Raw genomic sequence first — 26,553 nt, forward strand, 5'->3', positions numbered from 1 at the left:
GGCGGGGCTACTGCTGGGCAGACTTATACGGTCTGTGCCAGAGCCGATGGTGGGAGGCGGGGATAGTGCTGGGCAGACTTGTATGGTCTGTGCCCTGAAGAAGACAGGTACAAATCAAGGTAAGGTATACACAAAAAAGTGGCACATTTCTTGGGCAGACTGGATGGACCGTGCAGGTCTTTTTCTGCCGTCATCTACTATGTTACTATGTAACTTGCACAAGTACATGAAAAACAACAAATAATGCTGAAGGGATTGGAACAACTCCCCTACGAAGGAAGGCTAAAGAGGTTAGGGCTCTTTACCATATATAAGAGACAGCTGAGAGGGGGTATGATAGACATCTATAAAATTATACCTGGTACTCAACAGGTTAATATGGAAACTTTTTATCCTTTGAGGTCAAAATATAAGACTGGTAGCATATTTAAAATATGCAGTCACTGTAGAAACTGCAGCAAGAACTTGTGGTCAAGACTAACAGTGCAAGTAAATTATTTTTTTTTTAAAAAGGGAGTTGTTATGGACAAATTTGTGAAAGACATGTCCACCAGAAATGCCATCTCTAACTTATGGAGGTAAGATATGTGGAACGGACCTCTCCATTATAAACTTAAGCTTGTGATACGGTTGGACAGATGTGGGATACAAGCCATAGAGGGTGACCAAGGAGCCCGATTTAAAGCAAAGTGGGAACCCATGTGGTTAAAATTACCATCGAAAGGAAGAAGTTATATTTTGAACTTTTAAGACAATGTGCATGCGGGGGAGGAGAGGGGAAGGGTGTAAGGGGGAGGAACTAGGCGAGGGCTTAATAGGGGAGTTGACTAATAAAAGTGACGATGTTCTTGCAGAAGCAATTTGTAATGCAGGTGTAAACTGTATGAACGTGCCGTTTATATGTTGAAATATGTAAATGATCATCAATAAAAATGATTGAAGATAAACTTAAGCTTGTCCAGGTGGCCTCTGATGGACTCGGTCCGTGGTTTGATCAGCATGGCGTGTACTTATGTAGCTCCTCGATGAAGAGAGAGGATTCTGACATTCCACATCATGAACCAGAAAACCGAGAATCCAAACTTGTGCCCTCCCTTGATTTAGAGGCCCTTTTACTAAGCTGTTAGGTGCCAGCATGCGCTTTACCCAGCAAAAAAGCGTAGGGCAGGATACGCTCTAGGTGTCCTGCAGTCATTTTGAAATCTGAGCAGGCGAGCCACGCACAAACTATTTTGGGGGAACGGGGTGTGTCAGGAGCAGAGAGTGGGTGTTCCTGTGTCAGCACATCTACATTATCGCATGATAACTGGGTAGCGCATTGATAAGGCAGACGCCCGAACTGCCTACAAATCGGATGGCTATAAGTTTTCATATAGTAATTTTTTTTTAAAAAGCACTTTTATGGCTGCAATTAAAACCTGCATAGGGGTGCACTAAAACCACTTTTTAACCGCACCTTAGTAAGAAGGACCCATTATTGAAAAACTGCATTATGACGATCAAAACCAACACCTTTCAGGATTTTAAAAATTAGGGGGCAGGTGTAATTTTGGACAGTTGATATTCAGTCTGACTGCTCCCTATTTCGGATTAAGTGGTATACCATGAATCACAAACCTAGTAATTTATACTTGAAAAAGCTCATGTTTCCCTCTGCAAAGGTACAATACAAATTGCAGAGCTGCACTGCAACCAAAATTATACGAGGTCCCCACCATCCTACGATATGTCCAAATATCAGTGGCTCATTTCTCTAAACCGAGTATTTCATATCACACAACTGAAAGCACTCATTTCTGTATCCGTTGTCGACGCAGCACTCTTGAAGTCCCCTCTCCCCAGGGCTTTGCCAGAGAACTGACTAAAAATGAAAACCTGAACAAAAGCAGATGGAATTTTTTAAATCGCTTCATCAAAAAGACACAGACCGTTATTTCCAGCTTGACAGAAGAAACTCTCTCAGCAGAAAGGTGATTTCCAGTGTACAAAGAAGCAAAGACTTGCATACTCGAGGCCACTTTTTCAGCACTCGGGACAGATCTACTATAATAAAACTCACCCGCAACGTTCTGAGGACACTGACGTCAGGGAAGCCAAGCCCTGACTTCCTTCAAAAAGGTTCGAAGGTTCGTGGTGGTGAAGCCACCAAAATCGCTCCGGGCCCCGCCCTCGAGGGCGGAGCAATGGCAGAACAACGAATGGGTTGGCAGGGAGGCGGAGGGGGTGGGACATCGCTCCAGGCCCCGCCCTCGCGTCAAACGTCATGACGTTGGGGGCGGAGCAATGGCAGAACAACGAAGGGGTTGGCCAGGGAGGGATGGGGGTGTTGGCGACAAAAACCTTGCTAGCGCCCGTTTCATTTGCTCTGAAACGGGCCTCTTTTACTAGTTTCTAATAAAAGCTTAGACTCTCGCCCTGAGGTTCATACCGGCCATCCCTTTCATACATGTAGCAAGTGTTTTGTATGGCTTGGCATTTTTTTTTTGCTGAATTAGTGAATCTGGCCCTCATTGCTTCCCCCCACCCCAAACACACAAGGCTATGTGATTCCACCATTAGTCTTCCCTTTGTCCTCCCTCACATTCCATTCCAGGACTAAGACAGAACCCAGCTCAGTTCACATCACTCTGTTGTCTGATGAAGTGGACGCCCAGCATTTCAGAAGAGGACTGTTCCAGAATTTTAAAAAGGCATGGGATAAGCATGTGGGATCGCTTAGGAAGAGTTAGGGGTTACAGAGGATGGTCAGACTGGATGCGTCATATGGCCTTTTAGTGGGGGAGTAGCCTAGTGGTTAGTGCAGCGGACTTTGATCCTGGGGAACTGGGTTCGATTCCCACTGCAGCTCCTTGTGACTCTGGGCAAGTCACTTAACCCTCCATTGCCCCGGTACAAATGTAGTTGCAAAAACCTCAGAAAGGGGGTATATCAAGTCCCATTTCCCTTTCCCTTATGACATCACAATATCAGAAGTGAGCCAAGTATCGGGCAATCAAGCCATTGTGACATCACTGATGAGGTTGGCTCTTATTGGTGGAATGAGTGGAGGAGTAGCCTAGTGGTTAGTGCAGTGGACTTTGATCCTGGGGAACTGTATTGGGCAATCAAGCCATTGTGACATCACTGATGAGGTTGGCTCTTATTGGTGGAATGAGTGGAGGAGTAGCCTAGTGGTTAGTGCAGTGGACTTTGATCCTGTGGAACTGAGTTCAATTCCCACTGCAGCTCCTTGTGACTCTGGGCAAGTCACTTAACCCTCCATTGCCCCTGGTACAAAATAAGTACCTGAATATATGTAAACCGCTTTGAATGTAGTTGCAAAATACCACAGAAAGGGGGTATATCAAGTCCCATTTCTCTTTCCCTTCCCTTTATCTGCAGTCATGTTTCTATGTTTCTAAGAGTGATTTACAAATTTAGGGCCCTGTTTACTAAGCCACGCTAGAGGCGAACTAGCATTTTTAGTGCGTGCTAACTGTATAGATACCCATAACATTCCTATGTCTACATGGTTAGCACACGCTAAAAAAGCTAGTGCATCTTAGTAATCAGGGCCCTTAATATATATGAACCATTTTGCTTTCAGATGCCACCAACCTGTTATTCACACGAAGTTGATACACTGCTGGATATAGCTTTTTCTGGGAGGAAGTGTAGTAAAGCTTTGGGGCCCTTTTACTAAGCTGCGTAGGCGCCTACGCACGCCCAACACACGTTAAGTTTGAGTTACTGCCCGGCTACCGTGTGGCCCTTGTCATAATTTCATTTTTGATGTGTGGTAATCAGCATTTTACGTGTGTAGGCCATTACCGCCCGGTTACCGCACTAGGTCAATGGCTGGAGGTAAGGTCTCGGACCCAAAATGGACGCGCGGCAATTTTCATTTTGACGGGTGTCCGTTTTCGGCACAGATTTTAAAAAGGCATTTTTTTTTACAGGTGCGCTGAAAAACGATTCTGCGCGCACCCAAAACATGCGTCTATGCTACCGCAAGCCATTTTTCAGCACGCCTTTGTAAAAGGGCCCTTGTATTTCCAGTAATCTGGCAGAAGATCCATAGCAATTTTGCTCAGTTTTTTTTTTTTTTTTTTTTTTTAAGGGTGGAGGGGGGGGGGGGTTGCTCATCCATCATTCACGGCGAGGCCCCGGCATTTATGTCAGATCTGATAGACTTTCCAACCAGGAACACAAAAAGGTCAGCACGTATATTCTTGAACCTCCACTACCCCAGCTGCAAAGGACTTAAATATTTAAATCAATATATGCATCCAGCTTCTCCTACATCAGCACGCAACTATGTAATGCACTACCAAATGTCATAAAAACAATGCATGACCTAGCAACCTTCCGAAAATGACTAAAGACCAACCTGTTCAAAAAGACATACCACAATGATCGATCCTAAATACCAGACAACGAAACTCCACCAGAACCAGACAAAACCGAACTCTGCATACCTGATTGCTTCAATTACTCTGTCACTAATAAACGTTAACGCACTACCACCGTATTTCTCACGCCGGAAATGAACCGATTATCTATATTACTTATTCTATCACTTATGTACTTTAATGCAATACCACGTTGTATTTCTCATTCCGGAAATGGCGATCGCCATTACGGCATAATGTAAGGCACACTGAGCCTGCAAAAAGGTGGGAAAATGTGGGATACAAATGCTACAAATAAATAAATAAAATTACTGCACCTACATGTATTTTGACTTTTCTTTTCTCTCTAGTTTGCTTTTTCACTTTTTAAATTTATTGAGGGGTTGGCAAGGACAATTAAAGTTGACGTGATTACTGAATGTCTATATAACCAAAGCACAGAGGTCAACAAAAAGGTCTTATTTCTATATGACAAAGGAAAATCATATTCATGCTTTCTCAACAATGTTAAAGAAAAGGAATCTCTGACCCGAAAAATGTTAGGTACTGTACGTTCTGACTCAAGTTTAAAAGTATGATGACAGGAGTGTGGGACATTCAGATCACCACAAATCACTTAGGGTCATCACGTGCCATCTCTCAAGGGCTCTTTATAGCTTGTTTCCAATGACAAGAAGTTCATCAGAGAAAACAGAACCTTTTGGTAAATAAAGATCAAAGGGCTTATGCAGTCTGCTCAGTTTTTACTCGGAAATTTCAACACGATACAATATAGATGGTAACGCAGCAAAAACGTCTCAGAAAAATCACTGAATCAATACATCCTGAACAAGGAAGCGGGAAAGGGAAAAATTCACAAAAACGAACAGCAAAGAGCGAAAAAGAAATGAACTTTATACCACCCTTAACTAAGGGGGCCTTGTACTGAAGCTTAGCATGTGTTAAGTGCTACTGTACGTGGCCCCTAGGTATAAAACAGGACATGTGGAATACAGCACATGCTTTTTAATAACAGGATCCCTAAAATGGTTATTCCAACCCAGAAAATTGTAAGGGAAATCCTGAAGCTGAGATACATCCAGAAAAACTTCACTCCCTAGAGGTTTTGTCAAACATTTGCATAGACATTTTAAACAAAGCGGCCCCAGCTGCAAGTACTGAGGGATTCAATTAGAGTAAAGCCCTTCCTTCAAATCTGCATTAACCTTAGAGACATTTGGAAACACATTTCCTTGCCATAAAAAAAAATCACTTATTACAAAACGTAAAAGAGGCCCGTTTCAGAGCAAATGAAACGGGCGCTAGCAAGGTTTTCGTCGCCAACACCCCCCTCCCTCCCTCCCTGGCCAACCCCTTCGTTGTTCTGCCATTGCTCTGCCCCCAACGTCATGACGTTTGACGTGAGGGCAGGGCCCGGAGCGATTTCCCACCCCTCACCCCCGCCTCCCTCCCTGCCAACCCCTTCGTTGTTCTGCCATTGCTCTGCCCCCAATGTCATGACGTTTGACGCGAGGGCAGGGCCCGGAGCAATTTCCCACCCCCACCCCCTGCCTCCCTCCCTGCCAACCCCTTCGTTGTTCTGCCATTGCTCCGCCCTCGAGGGCGGGGCCCGGAGCGATTTTGGTGGCTTCACCACCACGAACCTTCGAACCTTTTTGAAGGAAGTCAGGGCTTGGCTTCACTGACGTCAGTGTCCTCAGAACGTTGAGGGTGAGTTTTATTATAGTAGATATGCTTTCAATACCTTAATCTTATTTCTTGCAGAGGAAGGTCACTAGAAGGGTAACCGTAGAAGACAAACCAACGGTATTCCTCCATACACTTTTAGGGGGTAAATCAGGGGTTCCCAAACATTTTCGGTTCACAGCTCCCTTCCCCCGGCCACATGGGTCTCCCTTTCCCTGCAGCCCCCTCATCCCAGGAAGTCCAGCACACCATTCCCTGCAGCCCCTTCTCCTCCCATAGATTAGCATCCAGCTTTTCATATTTGAGTTCGCAAATGTGGAATGCTTTACCACTTGACCTGAAAATAAGTCACAACGTAATTAACTTTCGTAAGGCACTAAAGACTCATCTCTTTCACATAACATACCATAAGGACTCATAATGGGAACCGTAATTCACCATTGTTTACTTAACAATCGGATTATTTTCTCCCTATATCGTATTTTTTAACTTTATCATGCAATCCATGTTCAATTTATGATACCAATTGTATGTTTTCCCTTTTCCACCTGTTTATGATATCATCCATGTTATATATATATATTACTAATTGTATTTGTACTCTGAAATGACATAAGTCATGACGGAAAATTGTAAGCCACATTGAGCCTACAAATAGGTGGGAAAATGTGGGATACAAATAAATAAATAAATAAATAAATAAATAGGTCCAGCACACCTCTGCCTTCCCCAAATCCAGCATCGCTCGCTACCTTCCTTCCTGCAGGTCCAGGATCACTGCCGCTTCTTTCTCCTTGGCCCGCCGCCGCTGTAGTGCTTGCAGCTTACATTTTCGGGCCGCGATTCACACGGGCAGGGACTCTGGGGCCTTCTCAGTCTGCCACGTCCGGCCCACTCTGATGCAACTGTCCTATTGCGAGGGCCGGACGTGGCAGACGGATGTCCCCGCAGTGCCTGTGCGAATCACAGATGACCCAAAAATGTAAGAAAGCGCAGCAGCGGGGGAAGCAGCAGGAAGTGGCAGATTATGGACCCGCGGGAGGGGAAAGTAGGGAGCGATGCTGGATTGTGGGCGGCGGGATGGAGATCAAGATTTGCCGTGGCACCCCTGAGAGTTTGGGAAACGCTGGGGTTAAAAAATAGAATTGGGAAACTGCAATACCTTATTCATTCTTCAATAGCTCAATGGGAGACAAAAGCCTAATTCTAGCAGAGGTCAAGAACTTTTCCACAGATTCAGCAGCCTGCCTCTGAAATAGCAAATTTGTTTCACGTTGGCAGTCCTAGTAATCTGAAGATCAGGGCCTGGGATTCTAATCTTGAAATAGGCATTTCCACCTGACAAATCCTTCCTTCATGCTCATTCAGTTTAGCCACCGTCTCCATAGCGAAAACAGAAAGTTCTATCCAGAAACCACTAAGTAAACCACCAGTATGGGAAACGACCTTCCAAATACCAATTAAGGAAACATTACACACTGCTGTACTGACAGGAGATGACTCCAACACTGAGGAAAAAAAAAACACGTATCTGTGGAACTGCAACTTGATTCTCACCCAAAACTGTAGCAATTCCGGAAGCTGTCAGAGTACAGCAGTCCCAAAGAGGTCTGACAGCAAAAATAGGGGATTTATTTATTTTAGTTACATTTGTACCCCGCGCTTTCCCACTCATGGCAGGCTCAATGCGGCTTACATGGGGCAATGGAGGGTTAAGTGACTTGCCCAGAGTCACAAGGAGCTGCCTGTGCCTGGAATCAAACTCAGTTCCTCAGTTCTCCAGGACCAAAGTCCACCACCCTAACCACTAGGCCACTCCTCCACTGTTGCTACTATTTGAGATTCTACATGGAATGTTGCTATTCCACTAGCAACATTCCATGTAGAATCTCCAATAGTAGCAACATTCCATGTAGAATCTCCAATAGTATCTATTTTATTTTTGTTACATTTGTACCCCACACTTTCCCACTCATGGCAGGCTCAATGCGGCTTACATGGGGCAATGGAGGGTTAAGTGACTTGCCCAGAGTCACAAGGAACTGCCTGTGCCTGCAGTGGGAATTGAACCCAGTTCCTCAGTTCCCCAGGACCAAAGTCCACCACCCTTTATTTCCAGAGGTCTGATATACTGCCATTCATATCACAGCACAGCTAAGAGGTTAAACTTTACATGTTACAATTCAAATAAATTCACTGATCCCAAAGGTGTTGGCAAGGGGGCTTAATGTCCCAGACAACCAAGGGACCCATGCTGAAAACTACTGCTAGCGTTACGTTATTGTGTCAAATGCGCAAATGGTTTCAGCATAGGTAGTAACACACTGAAGCCATTACCACAGACCATATTAAAATGAATGTTAAAGTCATGCTGGGGGGGGGGGGGGGGGGGTGAACCACATAAAGGAATCCTGTTCAGAAGGAATGGATCCTCAGAAGCTTAGCCGAGATTGAGTGGCAGAGCCGGTGGTGGGCGGCGGGGCTGGTGGTTGGGAGGCGGGGATAATGCTGGGCAGACTTATACGGTCTGTGCCAGAGCCAGTGGTGGGAGGCGGGGCTGGTGGTTGGGAGGCGGGGATAATGCTGGGCAGACTTACACAGTCTGTGCCAGAGCCAGTGGTGGGAGGCGGGGATAGTGCTGGGCAGACTTATACGGTCTGTGCCAGAGCCGGTGCTGGGAGGCAGGGCTGGTGGTTGGAAGGCGGGGATAGTGCTGGGCAGACTTATACGGTCTGTGCCAGAGCTGGTGGTGGGAGGCGGGGCTGGTGGTTGGGAGGCGGGGATACTGCTGGGCAGACTTACACGGTCTGTGCCCTGAAAAGGACAGGTACAAATCAAGGAAAGGTATACACAAAAAAGTAGCACATATGAGTTTATCTTGTTGGGCAGACTGGATGGACCATGCAGGTCTTTTTCTGCCATCATCTACTATATTACTTGTTGGAATGTAATTGTATTTTACATGCATTGCCTGTCACCTATTATTTCTCTGTGATTACTCTGTGACCTCTGATGTGAATTACTTAGAGAGGTCACACAGCTATGCAACTTCCTGTGGGGGTTAGATGCAGCAGATGCAGCACATGGAGCACATGGAGCTCATGTTCTCTCCTAACCTGAGAGGATCTATGGTGGTGTGAGCATCCATTACCATCTAAGCACATGGAAGGAGCTGATAATACAAATGTATAGTAATATGTATATATAAGCCTGTCTGATTATAATCTAACTACAAACTGTGAGTAAACAGATGTTTTGTTACTTCAACTTTAAAGAGACTCAGCAGTGAATTATTCAGGGGTGAATGAGAGAGAGATGAAGAAAGAAATTAACATTTCTAAAGCTGAAGCTGTGTGTACTAAAATCTGCTAATTATTTACTACAAATAATCCAACAAAAGGGTTATGGGCCCAGGGCTCAGGAATTGAAAAAGAAGAGAAATATTACCAGGCAGAAAAAAAGGCCACATTTTTCTCTTAAGTTTTAAAGGAAAGATTCAGTCTGTCTCTCTCTCCCCCCACACAGCAGACAGAAGGCTAAGAAAATGGCTGAGGGAAGAAATTCACCATTGTTCTATTCTCTCAAGGTGCCTAAATTAACTGAGTTTAATTATCAGCAGTGGGAATTAAGATTCATATGTCTCCTTCGAGCAAAAAGATTAAATATATGCTTAGACCAAGACAGAACAGCTGAAAATATGACTGAATGGGACAATGCAAACTATTATGTGAAGTGCATGCTTTTGGAAGCTCTCTCAGAGAAACAAGCCATATTAGTGGAGGGAAAAGATACACCAAAGGACATTTTATATAAACTGAGAACTATGTATGCAACTACATATGCAAAGCAGCAACCAATTTGGTTGGCAGAGTTGAATGAAACCAAATTAAGGGATAAAAGTAAATGTAATGATCACATTATGCATCTTATGTCTTCATTTCAAAAGCTAGAACTTTCTGGAATTCCCATGTGTGATGCATTGAAAAGAGCATTTCTTTTTACCTCACTATCAAAGAAGTTTGATGTTTTTAGGTCTGTAAATGAGGCCATTGAAGGGCAATCTTTTGAACAGGCAACATCAAAACTAAGGCAGGAATGCATAATAAATGATTCTGAGGAGATGTGTTCTCAAAGCAAGTCAGAGAGAAATGAAACAAATTTCTTGGCAAAGAACAGAGGAAGGCGGAGCTATGGGAAAACTCCACCCAAGGGCAAGCTGATTTGCTACTCATGTGGAAAGGAGGGACATGTATCTAAATGGTGTAAGGAAACACAAAACACTCCCTCTAGCTCACCTAAGCCAATGGAACTAAAGAATTTTCAAACCAGGAAATGTATGAAGGACAAAGATAAACACAAGGGCTTTCTAATGGCAGAAAAATCTTTGACTATGGTAAATAATAATTCAAATGAAAGTACTTGGATTTTGGATTCGGGGAGCACATGCCATTTAACCAATTGTAAGAATTTCTTTCAGGAAATGTGTCCAGAGGAAGGTATTCTTAAAACTGCAAACGCAGGGACTGCTAAGATCCAAGCAAAAGGTATTGGATTCTTAAAATGCAAAGTGTCTAATGAAGTTAAAGAAATTCCTGTAAGTGATGTCTTGTATATTCCCCAAGCAGTTTGCAATATGCTTAGTGTATCTACATTAGATAAGAAGGGATTTGTGATTCATTTTGAAAACAGTAAGTGCACAATCTCTAAAAATGATGAAGTGTATGCTGAAGCTTTTATGCATAATGATGTTTATAAGCTGAACATTTCAGGTGAAGCCTCACATATGGCGCAAGTAAGGAAGAATGATGGTAAATGTAGTCTGGAAATCTGGCACAGCCGCCTGGGACATCGTGATTCTAAGGTGATCCAGGATCTTTACAGTAAGCAACTAGCCACCGGCATTCAGATAAGTGCAGATGCTGGTAAAATGGAGAAATGCATAGACTGTGTTACTCAAAAAGGTGTGAGACCCTCATTTCCTGCATACACAGGAAATAGGAGTAATAAAGTGCTGGACTTAATACACAGTGACTTATGTGGACCGTTTAATATCCCATCATTGGGAAATAACAGATTTGTGCTAATATTCTTGGATGATTTCTCTAGATATTGTGTGGCCTATTTGCTGAAAGAGAAAAGTCAAGTCACAGACATGCTGAAGAAATACGTAGCCATGGTGAGAAATAAATTTGAAAGAAAACCAAAGGTTCTTCAGACCGACAATGGTGGTGAGTTCACTTCACAAAGCATGCGCACATTTCTAGAACAAGAAGGCATTCAGCATATCACAACAGTAGCTTATACACCAGAGCAAAATTCTGTTGCAGAGAGAAAATTTAGGTCACTTGTGGAAATGACCAGATGTATGCTGTCAGATAGCAATCTCCCTAAAAGACTATGGGGGGAAGCCATTCTCACAGCAGTGTACCTACAAAACAGAATGCCAACTAAAGGCGCTGAGCGCACACCACATGAGACATGGCATGGTAGGAAGCCAAACCTGTCAAACATAAGAACATTTGGAAGTACAGCATATGCTCATGTACCAAAGCAAAGAAGGCATAAGCTGGATTCCACAACAGAAAGGGGCATTTTAGTTGGCTATGCTCCAGGACACAAAGGATATAGAATTTTGAATCTGAAAACTGGCATTGTTGGCATAAGACATGTTACATATTTTGATGAAAACAAAAGGGTTGATAAAGGCTGGATTATCCCAGATGAGCCTTATCATCCAGAATATGAAACTAGAACCATAATAGACATGCCAGTGTATATAAATGCCATACCAAGGCAGATGTCTGAAAGCAACTCATCTGTATCTAACGAGGAACAGGCAGAGGAAGCAGACACAGAAAGGATCATTGAAGAAGACAGTACAGTTGGAGAAGGGGAATCAATTGGAGAAGTACTCTCAGATTTAGAGGATGCGGAAAGGTCAGACCAACCTGTTGTCAGACGCTCATCCAGGGAAAACAAAGGTGTTCCACCCCCAAGACTGTCTTACCTAACAAAGTCAGCAGAAGCTCAAGAGCCCTTAACATGGGATGAGATTGAGAAAATGCCAGCAGAAGAAGCTGCTGAATGGCATAAAGCTGCACAAGAAGAAATTGATGCATTGGATAAAAATAATACTTGGATTCTTACAAAATTACCTCCTGGCAAGAAAGCTATAGGATGCAAATGGATATTCAAGTTAAAAAGGAATGCACAAGGAAAAGTGGAAAGGTATAAAGCAAGATTAGTCGCAAAGGGATATCTTCAAAAATATGGAGAAGATTTTGATGAAGTGTTTGCACCTGTAGTGAAACACACGACAATCAGAACACTTCTGAGCATTGCAGTCTCAAAAGGCATGCAAGTCAACCACATTGATGTGAAAACAGCGTTTCTTCATGGAGAAATAACTGAAGACTTGTACATGGAACAGCCAACAGGTTTCATAAATACAAAACAAAGACAGCTAGTGTGTAAATTAAACAAAGGTCTTTATGGATTAAAGCAAAGTGCAGAATGTTGGAATGAAAAATTGCATGAAATATTGACAAATTTAGGATTTAAGCAAGGTGAAGCAGATAAATGTTTGTACACTAGGTGCACAAATGGACAATATGCATACATTTTAGCTTTTGTTGATGATCTGCTCATTGCAAGCAAAAGTGAGCAAGAGTACAAGGACATTGTAAAGTGTTTAAACCACAATGTTGAGATAAAAGAACTTGGTAATGTGTCATACTATCTTGGTATAGAAATTGAGAAACAAAATGATGGTTCTTATCTTCTAAGCCAGAAGCAGAAAATAAATGAGCTTATTGAAAGTTTAGGTATGCAAGATGCCCAAGTTGTAAGCACTCCCATGATCACTGATTTTCTGAAGGATGAAACAGTAAGAGAACCTTTACCAGATAACATCCAATATAGATCAGCCATAGGTAAGCTTTTATATCTAGCTACCACATACAGGGCTGATATAGCAAATGCAGTAGGAATTTTGAGCAGAAGGGTCAGCTCACCTACCAAATCAGATTGGACTGCAGTTAAAAGGATGGTAAGGTATTTAAAGGGTACCATTGATTGTAAATTAAAGATTTCAGCCAATAGTAATCCAAAACTAATATGTTACTGTGATTCAGATTGGGCAGGGGATCATTCTGATTATAAATCCACAAGTGGATATGTGTTTATGTATGGAAATGTACAAATTTCATGGGCCAGTCATAAACAAAGTATTGTGAGTTTGTCTTCTACAGAAGCTGAATATGTGGCCGTATCGGAAGCGTGCAGAGAACTGATGTGGATTGAAAATCTTTTGCTGGATTTCGGAATAGCTGAAAAGAGACCAATCCAGATAATGGAAGATAATCAGAACTGCATCCGACTGTCACAGAATGACAAGGTTCAGTCACGCACCAAGCACATCGCAACGAAATACCACAACGTGCGAGAGTTGGTGAAAGAAGGGGTCATCAGTCTACACTATTGTCACACCAGTGAGATGACAGCTGACATCATGACCAAACCGTTACCCAGAGAACATTTTGTGAATTTGCGTATAAAGCTTGGACTTTGTATGAATAAATAATTGCATGACAGTTATGCATGAGAAGGGGTTTGTTGGAATGTAATTGTATTTTACATGCATTGCCTGTCACCTATTATTTCTCTGTGATTACTCTGTGACCTCTGATGTGAATTACTTAGAGAGGTCACACAGCTATGCAACTTCCTGTGGGGGTTAGATGCAGCAGATGCAGCACATGGAGCACATGGAGCTCATGTTCTCTCCTAACCTGAGAGGATCTATGGTGGTGTGAGCATCCATTACCATCTAAGCACATGGAAGGAGCTGATAATACAAATGTATAGTAATATGTATATATAAGCCTGTCTGATTATAATCTAACTACAAACTGTGAGTAAACAGATGTTTTGTTACTTCAACTTTAAAGAGACTCAGCAGTGAATTATTCAGGGGTGAATGAGAGAGAGATGAAGAAAGAAATTAACATTTCTAAAGCTGAAGCTGTGTGTACTAAAATCTGCTAATTATTTACTACAAATAATCCAACATTACTTGCGCGGGGAACTTTTTCATTGGCTCCAGGAAATCAGCACCCCTTCTCTCGCTCATTCTAGTCTGACCGCCCTTCCCTACGATGTGCAACAGCCCCAAACCACTCCCTCCTTTTCCCCCCAAACACTAAAAAATACCCTGGTTGTCTAGTGGACCCCCAGCCCCCTCCCAAACCGACTTCCCCTCCCCTAGTGTTTAAAAAAATGCTCTTGTGATCTAGTGGACTCCCTCCTCCCTAAGTTAAAAAAAAAAAATCTCTGGTAGTCTAGCAAGACCCCCATCTACACAAGCCTAGCCCCCCCCCCCCCATACTACAAAGGAGACAGGAGCGATTCCCCCTCCCAGCACCACCATCTGCAAGATGCTGGTACCCCATCCTGCCCGGCTCCCAACTGTGGTTCGTGACCTCAAATGGGGTCACAAACTCAAAACAAATGACTTCACCTGCCCAACTGCAAACACGTACCATACAAGTCCACCTAACACAGCGGGATTCAGCTACCTGGGCTTAAAATGGTGGAACTCCATTCCCATAGTCATAAAAAGCATCACAAACCACCTCCAGTTCAGAAAAGACCTAAAGACCTACGTGTTCAGGAAATTCTAGGAGTAAAATATGCACTAATCATTCTCTCCTCCTTCCTGTACACATTAATTGATTTGATTTGCTTTTTTTTTTTGTCTATTAGATTGTAAGCTCTTTGAGCAGGGACTGTCTTTCTTCTATGTTTGTGCAGCGCTGCGTATGCCTTGTAGCGCTATAGAAATGCTAAATAGTAGTAGTAGTAGTAGTCTCTTGTAATCAGAGGTGATATTGTGATGTCATAATGCCTCAGGCCACCAATAAGAGCCAACCTCATCAGTGATGTCACAATGGCTTGATTGTCCTATACTTGGCTCACTTTTATTACATAGCTCTTTGAGCAGGGACTGTCTTTCTTCTATGTTTGTGCAGCGCTGCTTACGCCTTGTAGCGCTATAGAAATGCTAAATAGTAGTAGTAGCAGTAGTCCTGAACAACAATACACAACACAACCTGTAACTGTAATGCATCTTTTCTTTTAAGAAATGAACAAAGACATATCTTCTCAAGAAATCCAAAGACTATTCCATATGAACAAACAGTTATCTTACAAACCACTGTCAAACACAGCATCGTGCAACCTTGTAAATGTAACTGAATCAATGTATTCTCTAACAACTGTTAAATGTAAGCCACATTGAACCGAAACTCGTTTTTGGATAATTGTGGGATACAATTGTGGGATTCGGTCATGAGAGAGAGAGCTGTCACCCTCCTCCTTTGGGCCTCCACTGCAAGTAGCTACCAGACACAGAATCATCAGACATTCAAGCCTTTATCCGGTCTTCTTGCACCGGATTCTATATTAGACTGGAACTGCAGAGGACCAAGTACCTGAGTACAGGAACTCCCATCCCTTGCTGAATACTTCTCTACTTTGGGTGGGAGCTAAGGCGTGGGAGAAGAGGTCTACTATTTCGCTGGCCAGCGACTAACGTGTGCATCTTCAAGTGTAAAAAAAAAATAAGGATTTGCTTGGAAAATTACAGAAACATCTACTAGAAATCATAGGAGCCAACTTTTCATAATTACTGGGGGGGGGGGGGGGCTAAGACCAATGGAAATAACCCCTACCTGGACTCGTACAAGGAATTTTCTCAATACTGGGGGGGGGGGGGGGGTGCTGAAGCACCCACAGAGCCGGCTTCTATGCCAGAAATGGAAAACAATGGAAGTTAAAACTAGAAGGAAAGATCTGAAGAGAAACTTTATGTGGAACTAGTAATACTTTATATGTAGATCTGGGGGCAGATCGAACGCTCCCCCAAACGTCTTCATGAGTAGGGCACTCTCTGTCCCCACCCCCACGGTTCAGGAAATCCTCCAAGAGTCCCCCCCCCCCCAGAATGTTTTTTTTTCTTGCAATGTTGTTTGTTGTACGGCTCTTCCCAAATGTATATAGTTCACTGCCTTCTGCAAAGAGTTTGCTAATCACGGGGTCTGTCTGTGCCTTTGAACAGAACAAGTACATTCCTGCAATAAGCATTAATTTCGGCAGCAGGTCCTGGCATCCTAAGATCTCAGTATTTCTGGGAAAGGGACGAAACACGCTAGATGAGGACGGGAGCAGAACCCACACCCCGATTTATAACGGGGAGGGGACGGGGCCCGATTCGGGATCTAATGATCTGGAGAAGCCCCTGTTGTCCTAAACTCCAAAGCCAAGGAGCAGCTCGTGCACTGGGCGCCTCATGCTTGTAGCTTGCACTAAAGTGACAGTGCACAAGGTTAGTGCTGCGTGCTCGCTGGCTCTCATCAGGAGCTCATCGGACTGATAAGAGGAGCAGGGGGAAACACGGCTGAAAGAAGGAAATTCCCAAACAGCATTACAAAACCCTCCTTCCCCCGCCAAAAAGAAACAAAACAGAACGAGATCCCTGAGATCGGCGGGGTCCGTAGTATCTGTGTTTTTCCCGGACCCGATAAGTAACCCCCTAACACCCCCCCCCCCCCAAATCACTCCCTTCCCCTCCCATAAAAAAAACAAAACAGAAAGACAACCAACCCCGAAAACCCTCACTCTCCCAGAAAAGCGAAAACAAACAAAAAAAAAGACATCCCAACCCCAAGAAAAAAACAAAACCAATCCTAAACTCTCCCCAAAACAAAGACAATAACCCCCAAAGATCCCCTCCCTCCAAAAAGCAAAACAAAGACAACTCTCAAATCTCTCCCCCCCCTAAAAAAACACAAAGCAAAGGGACAAACCCCAAATCTGCCCTCAAATCCCCCCCCCCAAATAAAAGAAAAAGGACAACCAACTCCACCGTTAAAAAAAAAGGGGGGGAAAGAACAGCCCCCACCTGCCCAGCATGAGAGACTCCCTCCCCCCCTCCTCCTACCTTCCTTCACTCCGGGCAGCTTGGACTGGTCAATACTGGGGTCGGTCATGGCTCCGACAGGCGCGACACGGGACAGTCCAGCCCGATCGTCTCGGACCCGCCGCCTCTCCTTCGGCAGGAAACGGCCGCTACGGGGCCCGAGAGCGGACACAAAGGAGGAGGGGGCGGAGCGGCGGAGGCAGCCGCGAAAAGCCGGAGTCCGGCCCCGACCGGGAAGGGAGCCAGGCGGAGAGTTCATTCACTTAACTAAGCTTTGGAACGATATGCAAATGAGGCCGCCTCCGCTCTGCGCATGGCTGCACCTGCTCCTGCTTGCAATGCTTTTCAAGCAGGTCCTGCAGATGCCAACCCCCCCCCCCCCCCCCCCGAATAGGGATGAAAAGGGTTTGCATAAGGAATCTAGCTCATGCATATTCATTGTGGATATCCTGAAAACTGGATTTCCTAAATGATGGGGGAGGGGGGAGACAACCTCAAGAGTGGCCCAGCTTAAAGCTGAAGATAAATTCTTTTTTTTTTTCCCTACCTTTGACTTCTGCTTATTATTTTTCTAATGGGACTGTCCCAGGCTCAGGTTTCTGCTTTCCTCTGTCTTCTCTTAACTTTCTTGCCATCTTTTTTGTTCATGTCCACGTTTTAATGTTACAGTATCAAAAGAAAAGAAAAATAGTTATCCAGTAACACTTAGCTATTTACTTTACACTAAAGTTACTTTAATTTATAGTCTGTTTTGCCCTGTGTTTTATACTCAGACTTTTTTACCTATAATATATCATCTTTTCATCTTCTCTCGGAGTTTCTTGTTGGGCAGACTGGATGGACCGTACAGGTCTTTTTCTGCCGTCATTTACTATGTTACTATGTTACCATTCACCTTCTCTGTGTCCCTGTCTATGCTACCCAGCATCACCCCTGCTCCTTGCCTCTATCTTCCTGCTATATTGAGCATCTCCCATCTCTGTGTTGCTATTTTTGCCCCCCCCCCCTCCACGAGCCAGCATCTCTCTCTCTCGCCTTACCCCATTCCCCACCCCACCTCCCAGGGGTCCAACAAGTGCTCCTTTCTCTTTCCTCACTCCTGTTCTGTCTCTGCGTTACAGGTCCAGCACCTCTCATTCTTAGAACCTGACATCTCTTCTTCTCCACCCCCCCCCCCCCCCCCACCATCTTGGCATCCTTTCCCTTCTCCTTTATCAACTCTCTCTCCCTTTTCTTCCATCTGTGTGCAGCATTTCTCCCTATCCCTTTCCTCCAATCCAAGTGCACCATTTCTTTCCCCCTCCCTTCCCTTCATACACATTCCCCCCCTCCCTACCTTTCATCCATGCGCATAGTGCAGCATTTCCCCCCTCTCCCTTCCCTTCCATCCAATTGCAGCATTTCCACTCTTTCCTGCCCGGAGCGCTGCCCTGCATGCATCCTTCCTGTTGGTGATCTCGGCACTGATTCAAAATGGCCGCCGAGAGTTGACGTGACCTCGCGAGACTTCAACTCTCGGCGGCCATTTTGAATTGGCGCTGAGATCACCAACAGGAAGGATGCATGCAGGGCAGTGCTCCGGGCAGGAAACAGGGGGCTCTTTCCTGCCCTGAAGAGGTCACTAGTCCATCAGGGCAGTAGTAAGGTAAGGGGACGGGGTGACGGGGAGGGGGGTGACGGGGTGTGTGATAGGGGGGAGGGGAAAATGTGACGGGGGCAGAGCGAGGGCATGAAAGGGGGCAGGGTGGGGTGTGTGGTGGGGGCGGGGCATGTGTCCTCTTTTTTGGGGGACAAAATATGGTAACCCTAAGTTAGAGTGGGATATGGGCCTGGGTCCCCTTCTTTACAGTGTACTGGATCGACCACTAGGCTACTCCAGGGACCTGCTTGCTGCTCTATTAGGACTGGCCAGAACATCTAAAGTTTTCATACAGCCTGATATGTACTGTTTCTTTTACATCTTTGGGGAGCAGGAGGGGGTCGGTGGGAAGTAAGGGGGGAGGGGTCATGCCTTAATCCCTCCAGTGGTCATCAAGTCATTTAGGGCAACATTTTGCGACTTAGTCGTGATCGAAACAAGTCTAGACTAAAATGTCTAACTTTTAGCTTTGGATGTTTGTGCTTTGTTCCGTTATGGCAGAAAACCGTCCAAGTTTTGGGAACGCCCAAATCCTACCCCAACACGCTCCCCCAATGGGGCCCCTTGTGATTTGCATGCACTGCAGAGAATAACATTTCAAATACGAATGTTAAAAATTTGCAATTTGGACATTTTTTCAGAGAAAAACATCCCAATGCCACTTTATGCCGTTTTTGAGAAGTTTTCTCATTTGAAAATGAGCCCCTAAATCATCTCGCATATGATATGTTTCTGATTACATTTATGCTCTTCCAAAATGTAGATTCGCTTTATGGTTTACCTATATAAACATTACTGTCTACTTTTCTTTCTCTCTTTTTCTGGGTTGACGGGTGAATTTTATTCGTATAGCGATTGAGAGCTGTTTAATCTTCCAAATGCTTGAAGGAGCTACTGGGACGTCCTTGGTTCTTTATTTTAACTAGGCTAACAGTTTTGATGATGGGAATACTGATTTGCTCACTTTTCATTGATTTTACTGCCGCTATACCATGCAGCGTCAATGCTAATTACTCTGTTGGGTATACTGCTTCAAGCTTTCTGTTTGTTTGGGGTTTTTTTAACATGATTTGATGTCATTCTTTTTGTAGTTTAGCCTCATACCGAACAGAGAGGGTAAAACAGCATACATAGAAAGTACACACACAAAAAAAGCAACACTGGGCCTTCAAGACTGAGGCAACAGGAGTATTTTATTGAAAAATGACCCGACATGGGCCGTGTTTCGGCGTTAAGCAACGCCTGCGTCTGGGGTCAGGGTTTAGATGTAAATTGTTTATAATGTATATGTGTCCAATGCCTCCGGAAATGGACGGGGAAAATCTTTAAAGCCAAGCTTGCCTGTCGAAAAGGACAGCCGCGATGTAAAGAACTCCTGTGTTAGCCTTGTCTGTTGCAAAACCGTCTCTCACCCACACACTCTCTCTCAAACATACACACTCCGAGGAAAGGGGGGCATGGAACACGGAGGGAAGAGGAGGCCAAGAACTCGGAGGGGAGGAGAGAGAGGGAGGAAAGGAGAGGGAGGGGAGGGGGCCTGCACTTCGGACAGAAGGGGGGCCTGGAACTCAGAGGGGAGGAGAGGGAGGGAAGGAAGGAGGGGGTCATGGAACTCGGAGCCCCCCCCCCCCACACACACACACTCTCTGTCTCTCACATACACTCTCTCACTCACTCTCTCTCTCACACACACACACACACTCTGTCTCTCACACACTCTCTCTCTCTGACACACACACACTCTGTCTCTCTCTCACTCATTCTCTCTCTCACTCACACACACACTCCATCTGTCACACACACTTTCTCTCTCATGCACACACTCTCTCTCTCTCTCTAACATACACACTCCGAGGAAAACCTTGCTAGCACCCGTTTCATTTGTGTCAGAAACGGGCCTGTTTTACTAGTATATATATATATATATATATTTTTTTTTTTTTAATCCAATGACATCTCCTCTCATTGCACCTCTGGATAATGGATGGCTGCCTGTGGGACTATCTGATGATGGCTGAGCCTGGGCTTCCCAGTCCCGCTCTCATCTCCTTTCTTCTACCTCATTGTCTTGGTCTTTGTTGTTTCCCTTTTCTCTTTCTACTTCTCATCATCTCTTCGTCTATCTAGCTGGCTGACGGAGGCAGTGAAGCATGAAAAAAAGTTGCAGGAAGTTTAGGCTGGCACAAAAGGAAAGGAATGTGTGTTATTTACCAGAGGTCTCATTTTATACTAATGCTATTAGTATTCTATAATGCAGTTGCACATTTTAACAAATTTTAGCCCTTTTGAAAATCATTTTTTTTCCTATGTATGCTGATTTCTCACAGTTTCAGACCTGGTAGTGCAGATAGGGCACAGAATTAGATTGTAAGCTCTGTCGAGCAGGGACTGTCTCTTCATGTTCAAGTGTACAGTGCTGTGTATATCTAGTAGCACTATAGAAATGATAAATACTAGTAGTGGTAGTCTTTGGGATACCGGAATCTTGCTACTGTTTGAGATTCCGGAATCTTGCTACTCTTTGGGATTCTGCATGGAATCTTCCTATTCTTTGGGATTCTAGAATACTAGGACTAGAGGGCATGAGTTGAAGCTACAGTGTGGTAAATTTAAAACGAATCGGAGAAAATTTTTCTTCACCCAACGTGTAATTAGACTCTGGAATTCGTTGCCGGAGAACGTGGTACGGGCGGTTAGCTTGACGGAGTTTAAAAAGGGGTTAGATAGATTCCTAAAGGACAAGTCCATAGACCGCTATTAAATGGACTTGGAAAAATTCCGCATTTTTAGGTATAACTTGTCTGGAATGTTTTTACGTTTGGGGAGCATGCCAGGTGCCCTTGACCTGGATTGGCCACTGTCGGTGACAGGATGCTGGGCTAGATGGACCTTTGGTCTTTCCCAGTATGGCACTACTTATGTACTTATGTACTTATATCCCTTATTTGTCCTGTTTGTCTGTCCTAATTAGATTGTAAGCTCTGTCGAGCAGGGACTGTCTCTTCATGTTCAGGTGTACAGCGCTGCGTACGTCTAGTAGCACTACAGAAATGATAAGTAGTAGTAGTCTTTGGGATTCCGGAATCTTGTTACTCTTTGGGATTCCGGAATCTTGCTACTCTTTGGGTTTCCGGAATCTTGCTACTCTTTGGGATTCCGGAATCTTGCTACTCTTTGTCTTTATCTCTTATTTGTTCTGTTTGTCCTGATTAGATTGTAAGCTCTGTCGAGCAGGGACTGTCTCTTCATGTTCAAGTGTACAGTGCTGCGTACGTCTAGTAGTGCTTTAGAAATGATAAGTAGTAATAGTAGTCTTTGGGATTCCGGAATCTTGCTACTCTTTGGGATTCTAGAATCTTGCTACTCTTTGGGATTCCGGAATCTTGCTACTTTTTGTCCTTATCCCTTATTTGTCCTGTTTGTCCGTCTTGATTAGATTGTAAACTGTGTAGAGCAGGGACTGTCTCTTCGTGTTCAAGTGTACAGTGCTGCGTACATCTAGTAGCGCTTTAGAGATGATAAGTAGTAGTAGTAGTAGAATTGCTGCAGAAATCTCAAGGGTTGACTGGAAAATCCTTTTTCTATTTTGCAAATGATAAGTCGGATCCTCAGAATACCAGTTTGTCTGAAGTTCTTATTTTGCCAGTGGCAAGATAACAAATTATATTTTCCATAAATTTCAGGTCCTGAAGGTATGGTACCAAGATATTCCAATAAATAAAAATAATTAGACTCGCTGAATATGTGATCCTGTGCCGTCACTGGCAAGGTAATTGCAGAGCTGAGCTGAAAATTCTCCTTAGAGATTTTTACAAGCCAGGTTGCGTAGATAAAGGACAGAGTCAGAGAAACAGTAACATTGCTGCCAGAAAAAGTGCCAAGATTTGATGCTGTGAGACGCTATTAAAGCTCTCAGGTTTCAGATCTGTGCTAATTAAAACTTATTTATGGGATGTAATTACTCTATGATTCCAACATATGAGGTGAACTTTCTGTTGGACGTATTGAAGTAAGATCAGAGAAAAGCTCCGTAGAGACTGAAAACAAGAAAGGAAAAAGGAGTGTGATGTTATCCCCACCTAATAGGTGTATTTCACAAGTAACATCCATAATGAAATCAACTCAATTTAGTTGTCAAACTTTGGGGCTCATTTTCAAAAGAGAAAAATGTCCAAAAAAGTGGCATAAATCTGGATTTGGACGTTTTTCTCACAAAAAAGTCCAAATTGGTATTTTTGCGACCAAATTTTAGGTGTTTTTCTATGCAGTCCATCTGCCTCGCCTCACCCTATGCTTGGAATAAATTCCCTGAGCCCATACGCCAGGCCCCCTCCCTGCCCATCTTCAAATCCTTGCTCAAAGCCCACCTCTTCATTGTCGCCTTCGGCACCTAACCTTTATACCTTTCAGGAAATCTAGACTGCCCCTATTTGACTGACTGTACATTTGTCCTTTAGATTGTAAGCTCCTTTGAGCAGGGACTGTCCTTCTATGTTAAATTGTACAGCGCTGCGTAACCATAGTAGCACTCTAGAAATGTTAAATAGTAGTAGTAAATGGTAGCAACATTCCATGTAGAATCCCAAACAGTAGCAACAGAACCTCCAATAGTAGCAACATTCCATGTAGAATCCCAAACAGTAGCAACAGAACCTCAAATATTAGCAACATTCCATGGAGAATCTCAAATAGTAGCAACAGAACCACTGCCCGTTCTTGACTGACTGTACATTTGTCCTTTAGATTGTAAGCTCCTTTGAGCAGGGACTGTCCTTCTATGTTAAACTGTACAGCGCTGCGTAACCCTAGTAGCGCTTTAGAAATGTTAAGTAGTAGTAGTAGATGTGTGTTCAAATCACAAGGGGTGTGTGTCAGGGGAGTGTTATTAATAGCTCTTAACAAGCAATAATGAGCACTAATTAGTAATAATTAGAATTTACACGCATAACTCGCTAAGTGCATTTTGTAATGAACTGCGCCTAAATTCTAATGCATGCAGTTCAAAAGGGGCATGGCTATGGACGGGGAAAGGGGCGTTTCATGGGCATTCCAAAATTTATGCGCATAATTATAGAATATGGCCCAGAGCACATAAATCTATGTGCATGGATTTATGCCACATTTTCATTGGTGTAAATGGAGGCACTGAGGTATCAGAGTGGCCTAGTGGTTAGAGCACGGGTTTTGCCATCCAGAGGTGGCCGGTTCAAATCCCGCTGCTGCTCCTTGTGATCTTGGGCAAGTCACTTAACCCTCTATTGCCTCAGGTACAAACTTAGATTGTGAGCCCTCCTGGGACAGAGAAATATCCAGAGTACCTGAATGTAACTCACCTTGAGCTACTACTGAAAAAGGTGTTAGCCAAATCTAAATAAATAAAGATTCTAGAATTCTAAAGAATAACAAGATTCCATGAAGAATTTCAAAGTGTAGCAACATTCCATGTAGAACTCCAAAGAGTAACAAGATTCTTTGGGGTGGAGGAGTGGCCTAGTGGTTAGAACACCAGTCTTGCAATCCAGAGGTGGCTGGTTCAAATCCCACTGCTGCTCCTTGTGATCTTGGGCAAGTCACTTAACCCTCCATTGCCTCAGGTACAAACTTAGATTGTGAGCCCTCCTGGGACAGAGAAATATCCAGAGTACCTGAATGTAACTCAGCTTGAGCTACTACTGAAAAAGGTGTGAGCAAAATCTAAATAATAGATAAACTATGTGTATTCTGTCTAAATCTAGGCATCGCTTACAGAATACACTTAGGTAAATTATTACTTTAAAAGGAGTGAAGCCTATGAAAACTGGGATTACTTTAATCCATGGGATTTAAATTAGAGACTTAAGTATATGTATTGTTAAATAACTTCTGGTTTTTAAAAGAGAAAGAATGTAATCAGATGTATTATTTCTAACTAATATTGGACAATAAGTATGTTTTTCAATGAAATGATTTGACTATACACCGTATTGGCCTTGGAGAAGCCAATCAGATGATCAATGTGGAATAATGAATTAGACGAGTAATATCTGGGGATAATCAGGTTAATACCACAGGGTTTTTTTTTCTGTTTACTGTTTAATTGATCTCCTTGTCTTGTTTCACTCTCCGTATTTAGTGATCTAAGGAAGAGAATAGAATTACCTGACTGAAATAATTCCTACATATTACTTTCTCTGTATTTCCAGCAAGTTGTTTTATCGCTTGTAAAAATTTAAATGGATATAAATAAAAAAAATTTAAAATTAGAATACACTTAGGTAGAAATGTTTACTGTGCAGATGTTTTGGCGGCCTTTATAGAATCTGACCCTCTGCACCTAATTTAGGTGTTGAGATTTACGCCAAGTAAAAGTACTTTTTGGTCATGTGGAGAGGCGCTCAACATTATTCTATATACTGCACAGAAATTTAAGCCTATTCTATAAAATTTAGGCATAATTTACAGAATATGCCTAGGTGTATATTTTTTCCATGCAGAATTTTCTGGCGCTATATATGGAATCTAACCCCAGTCACCTAAACTTAGGTGACCTTTTGGGAATTAGTCCCATTGTGTTCAGTCCTAAGGTGACTATTGTCGAAATCAGTATTGTAGGAAACAACAGCCAATCCCTAATCCTCAGAGGTAAAGTCTGAAGTTTGCCTAATCCCCACCCAACATGTGCCTTGAAGTAAGGAGATCCGTGTTCCAACGATTTCCTGCTAAGACACCCTGGTTGCCACTACAAAGTGACACCAGGATGACAAAAAAATGCCCTATTACATGCCAATCATCTCTTTGCCTGATCTCACTAAAGAGCTAAAAGACAATGCACATCAAAAACTAATATGATAACATCAACATCAGATTTCCTCCCAAATCCACATGTTATCAATGAAATGAATATAATAAATATGAATCAGTGGCAGTTGTATTATTATTGCATTTAGGAAATGAGACAATGTCCCAGAGGCTCTGCAGGCTGAAGATAACAGCTCCTATGAAATGGCCAAGAAACACGTCGATTAAATGTCTTCCTTCCTCAAACACAAGTCTGAATTGATTGATTGTGTTAAATGAAAAGTACACAAGCCTAACTGTAATTAATATACATTACCAAATGGCTCTCAGAGATGCCAAGGGTGAACTATAACAAAGACAGAAATTGAAGGCCAAAGAATAAGATTTTTCAAATGGTGCATCCAGGGTATAAATCTATGAGAAAGAATTAAGGGTAGTAGTATTTGCAAATGAAGAAAACACAGAGCATAAAATGATAATTGCTTTTCTGTGGAGCCTCTGAAAGGATACAGACAGGGTGAAAGCAATATGGGAAAATTCCTTGAGCTATAAAGTGACCTTGACTCAGTGACTAATAGTTTTCAGAGCACATGCGTTCGTAGATGTAGGGAATAGAGAGCGGAAAGGGGGAGGCAGTAACAGGACAGTGTGCCCAGATTTCTTTCTACTGGTCGGGCCACTTGACGTTTTCTTCTATTAGACTTCTCTCTCGTGAATGTAGTGATCAGGATCGGTGCACTGACACCGAGGCTCTAATGAGTGAGGGAAGAGTGTGAGAGACCCTTTGAATGGATCATTACCACCCGGACTCTTTACCGCTAGGTCAATGGCTGGTGGTAAGGTCTCATAGCTAAAATGGACGTGCGACAATTTTGAATGTAAGTATTAGGCCCGGCGCGCGCCTAATACTTACGCCTACACTGCCGCAGGCCACTTTATACCGTGGCTTAGTAAAAGGACCCCGTAGACTCCATAGACCAGTGGTTCCCAAACCTGGTCCTGGAGGCATCCTAGCCAGTCAGGATTTGGGGATATCCACAATGAATATTCATGAGAGATTTTTGCATGTACTGTCACCATTG

The 26,553-nt window shown here is 43.5% G+C and overlaps 1 protein-coding gene across 2 annotated transcripts in view; it reads right to left on the minus strand.

Moving 5' to 3' along the window:
• CCDC50 (coiled-coil domain containing 50) overlaps positions 1 to 17,237 on the minus strand; it is a 79,386-nt gene extending 62,149 nt beyond the window's left edge. Inside the window, exon 1 of one of the 2 annotated variants that reach the window (XM_030215832.1) lies at positions 17,077 to 17,237. In XM_030215832.1, the coding sequence (XP_030071692.1) occupies positions 17,077 to 17,125 (49 nt within the window). In that variant the 5' untranslated portion in view covers positions 17,126 to 17,237. The remainder of the gene's footprint in view (positions 1 to 17,076) is intronic. The other variant, XM_030215833.1, reaches the window with a different exon arrangement.
• Positions 17,238 to 26,553: the final 9,316 nt, after the last annotated feature.

The sequence above is a fragment of the Microcaecilia unicolor genome, chromosome 10, assembly GCF_901765095.1.
Source record: "Microcaecilia unicolor chromosome 10, aMicUni1.1, whole genome shotgun sequence".
Taxonomy (NCBI): Eukaryota; Metazoa; Chordata; class Amphibia; order Gymnophiona; family Siphonopidae; genus Microcaecilia; species Microcaecilia unicolor.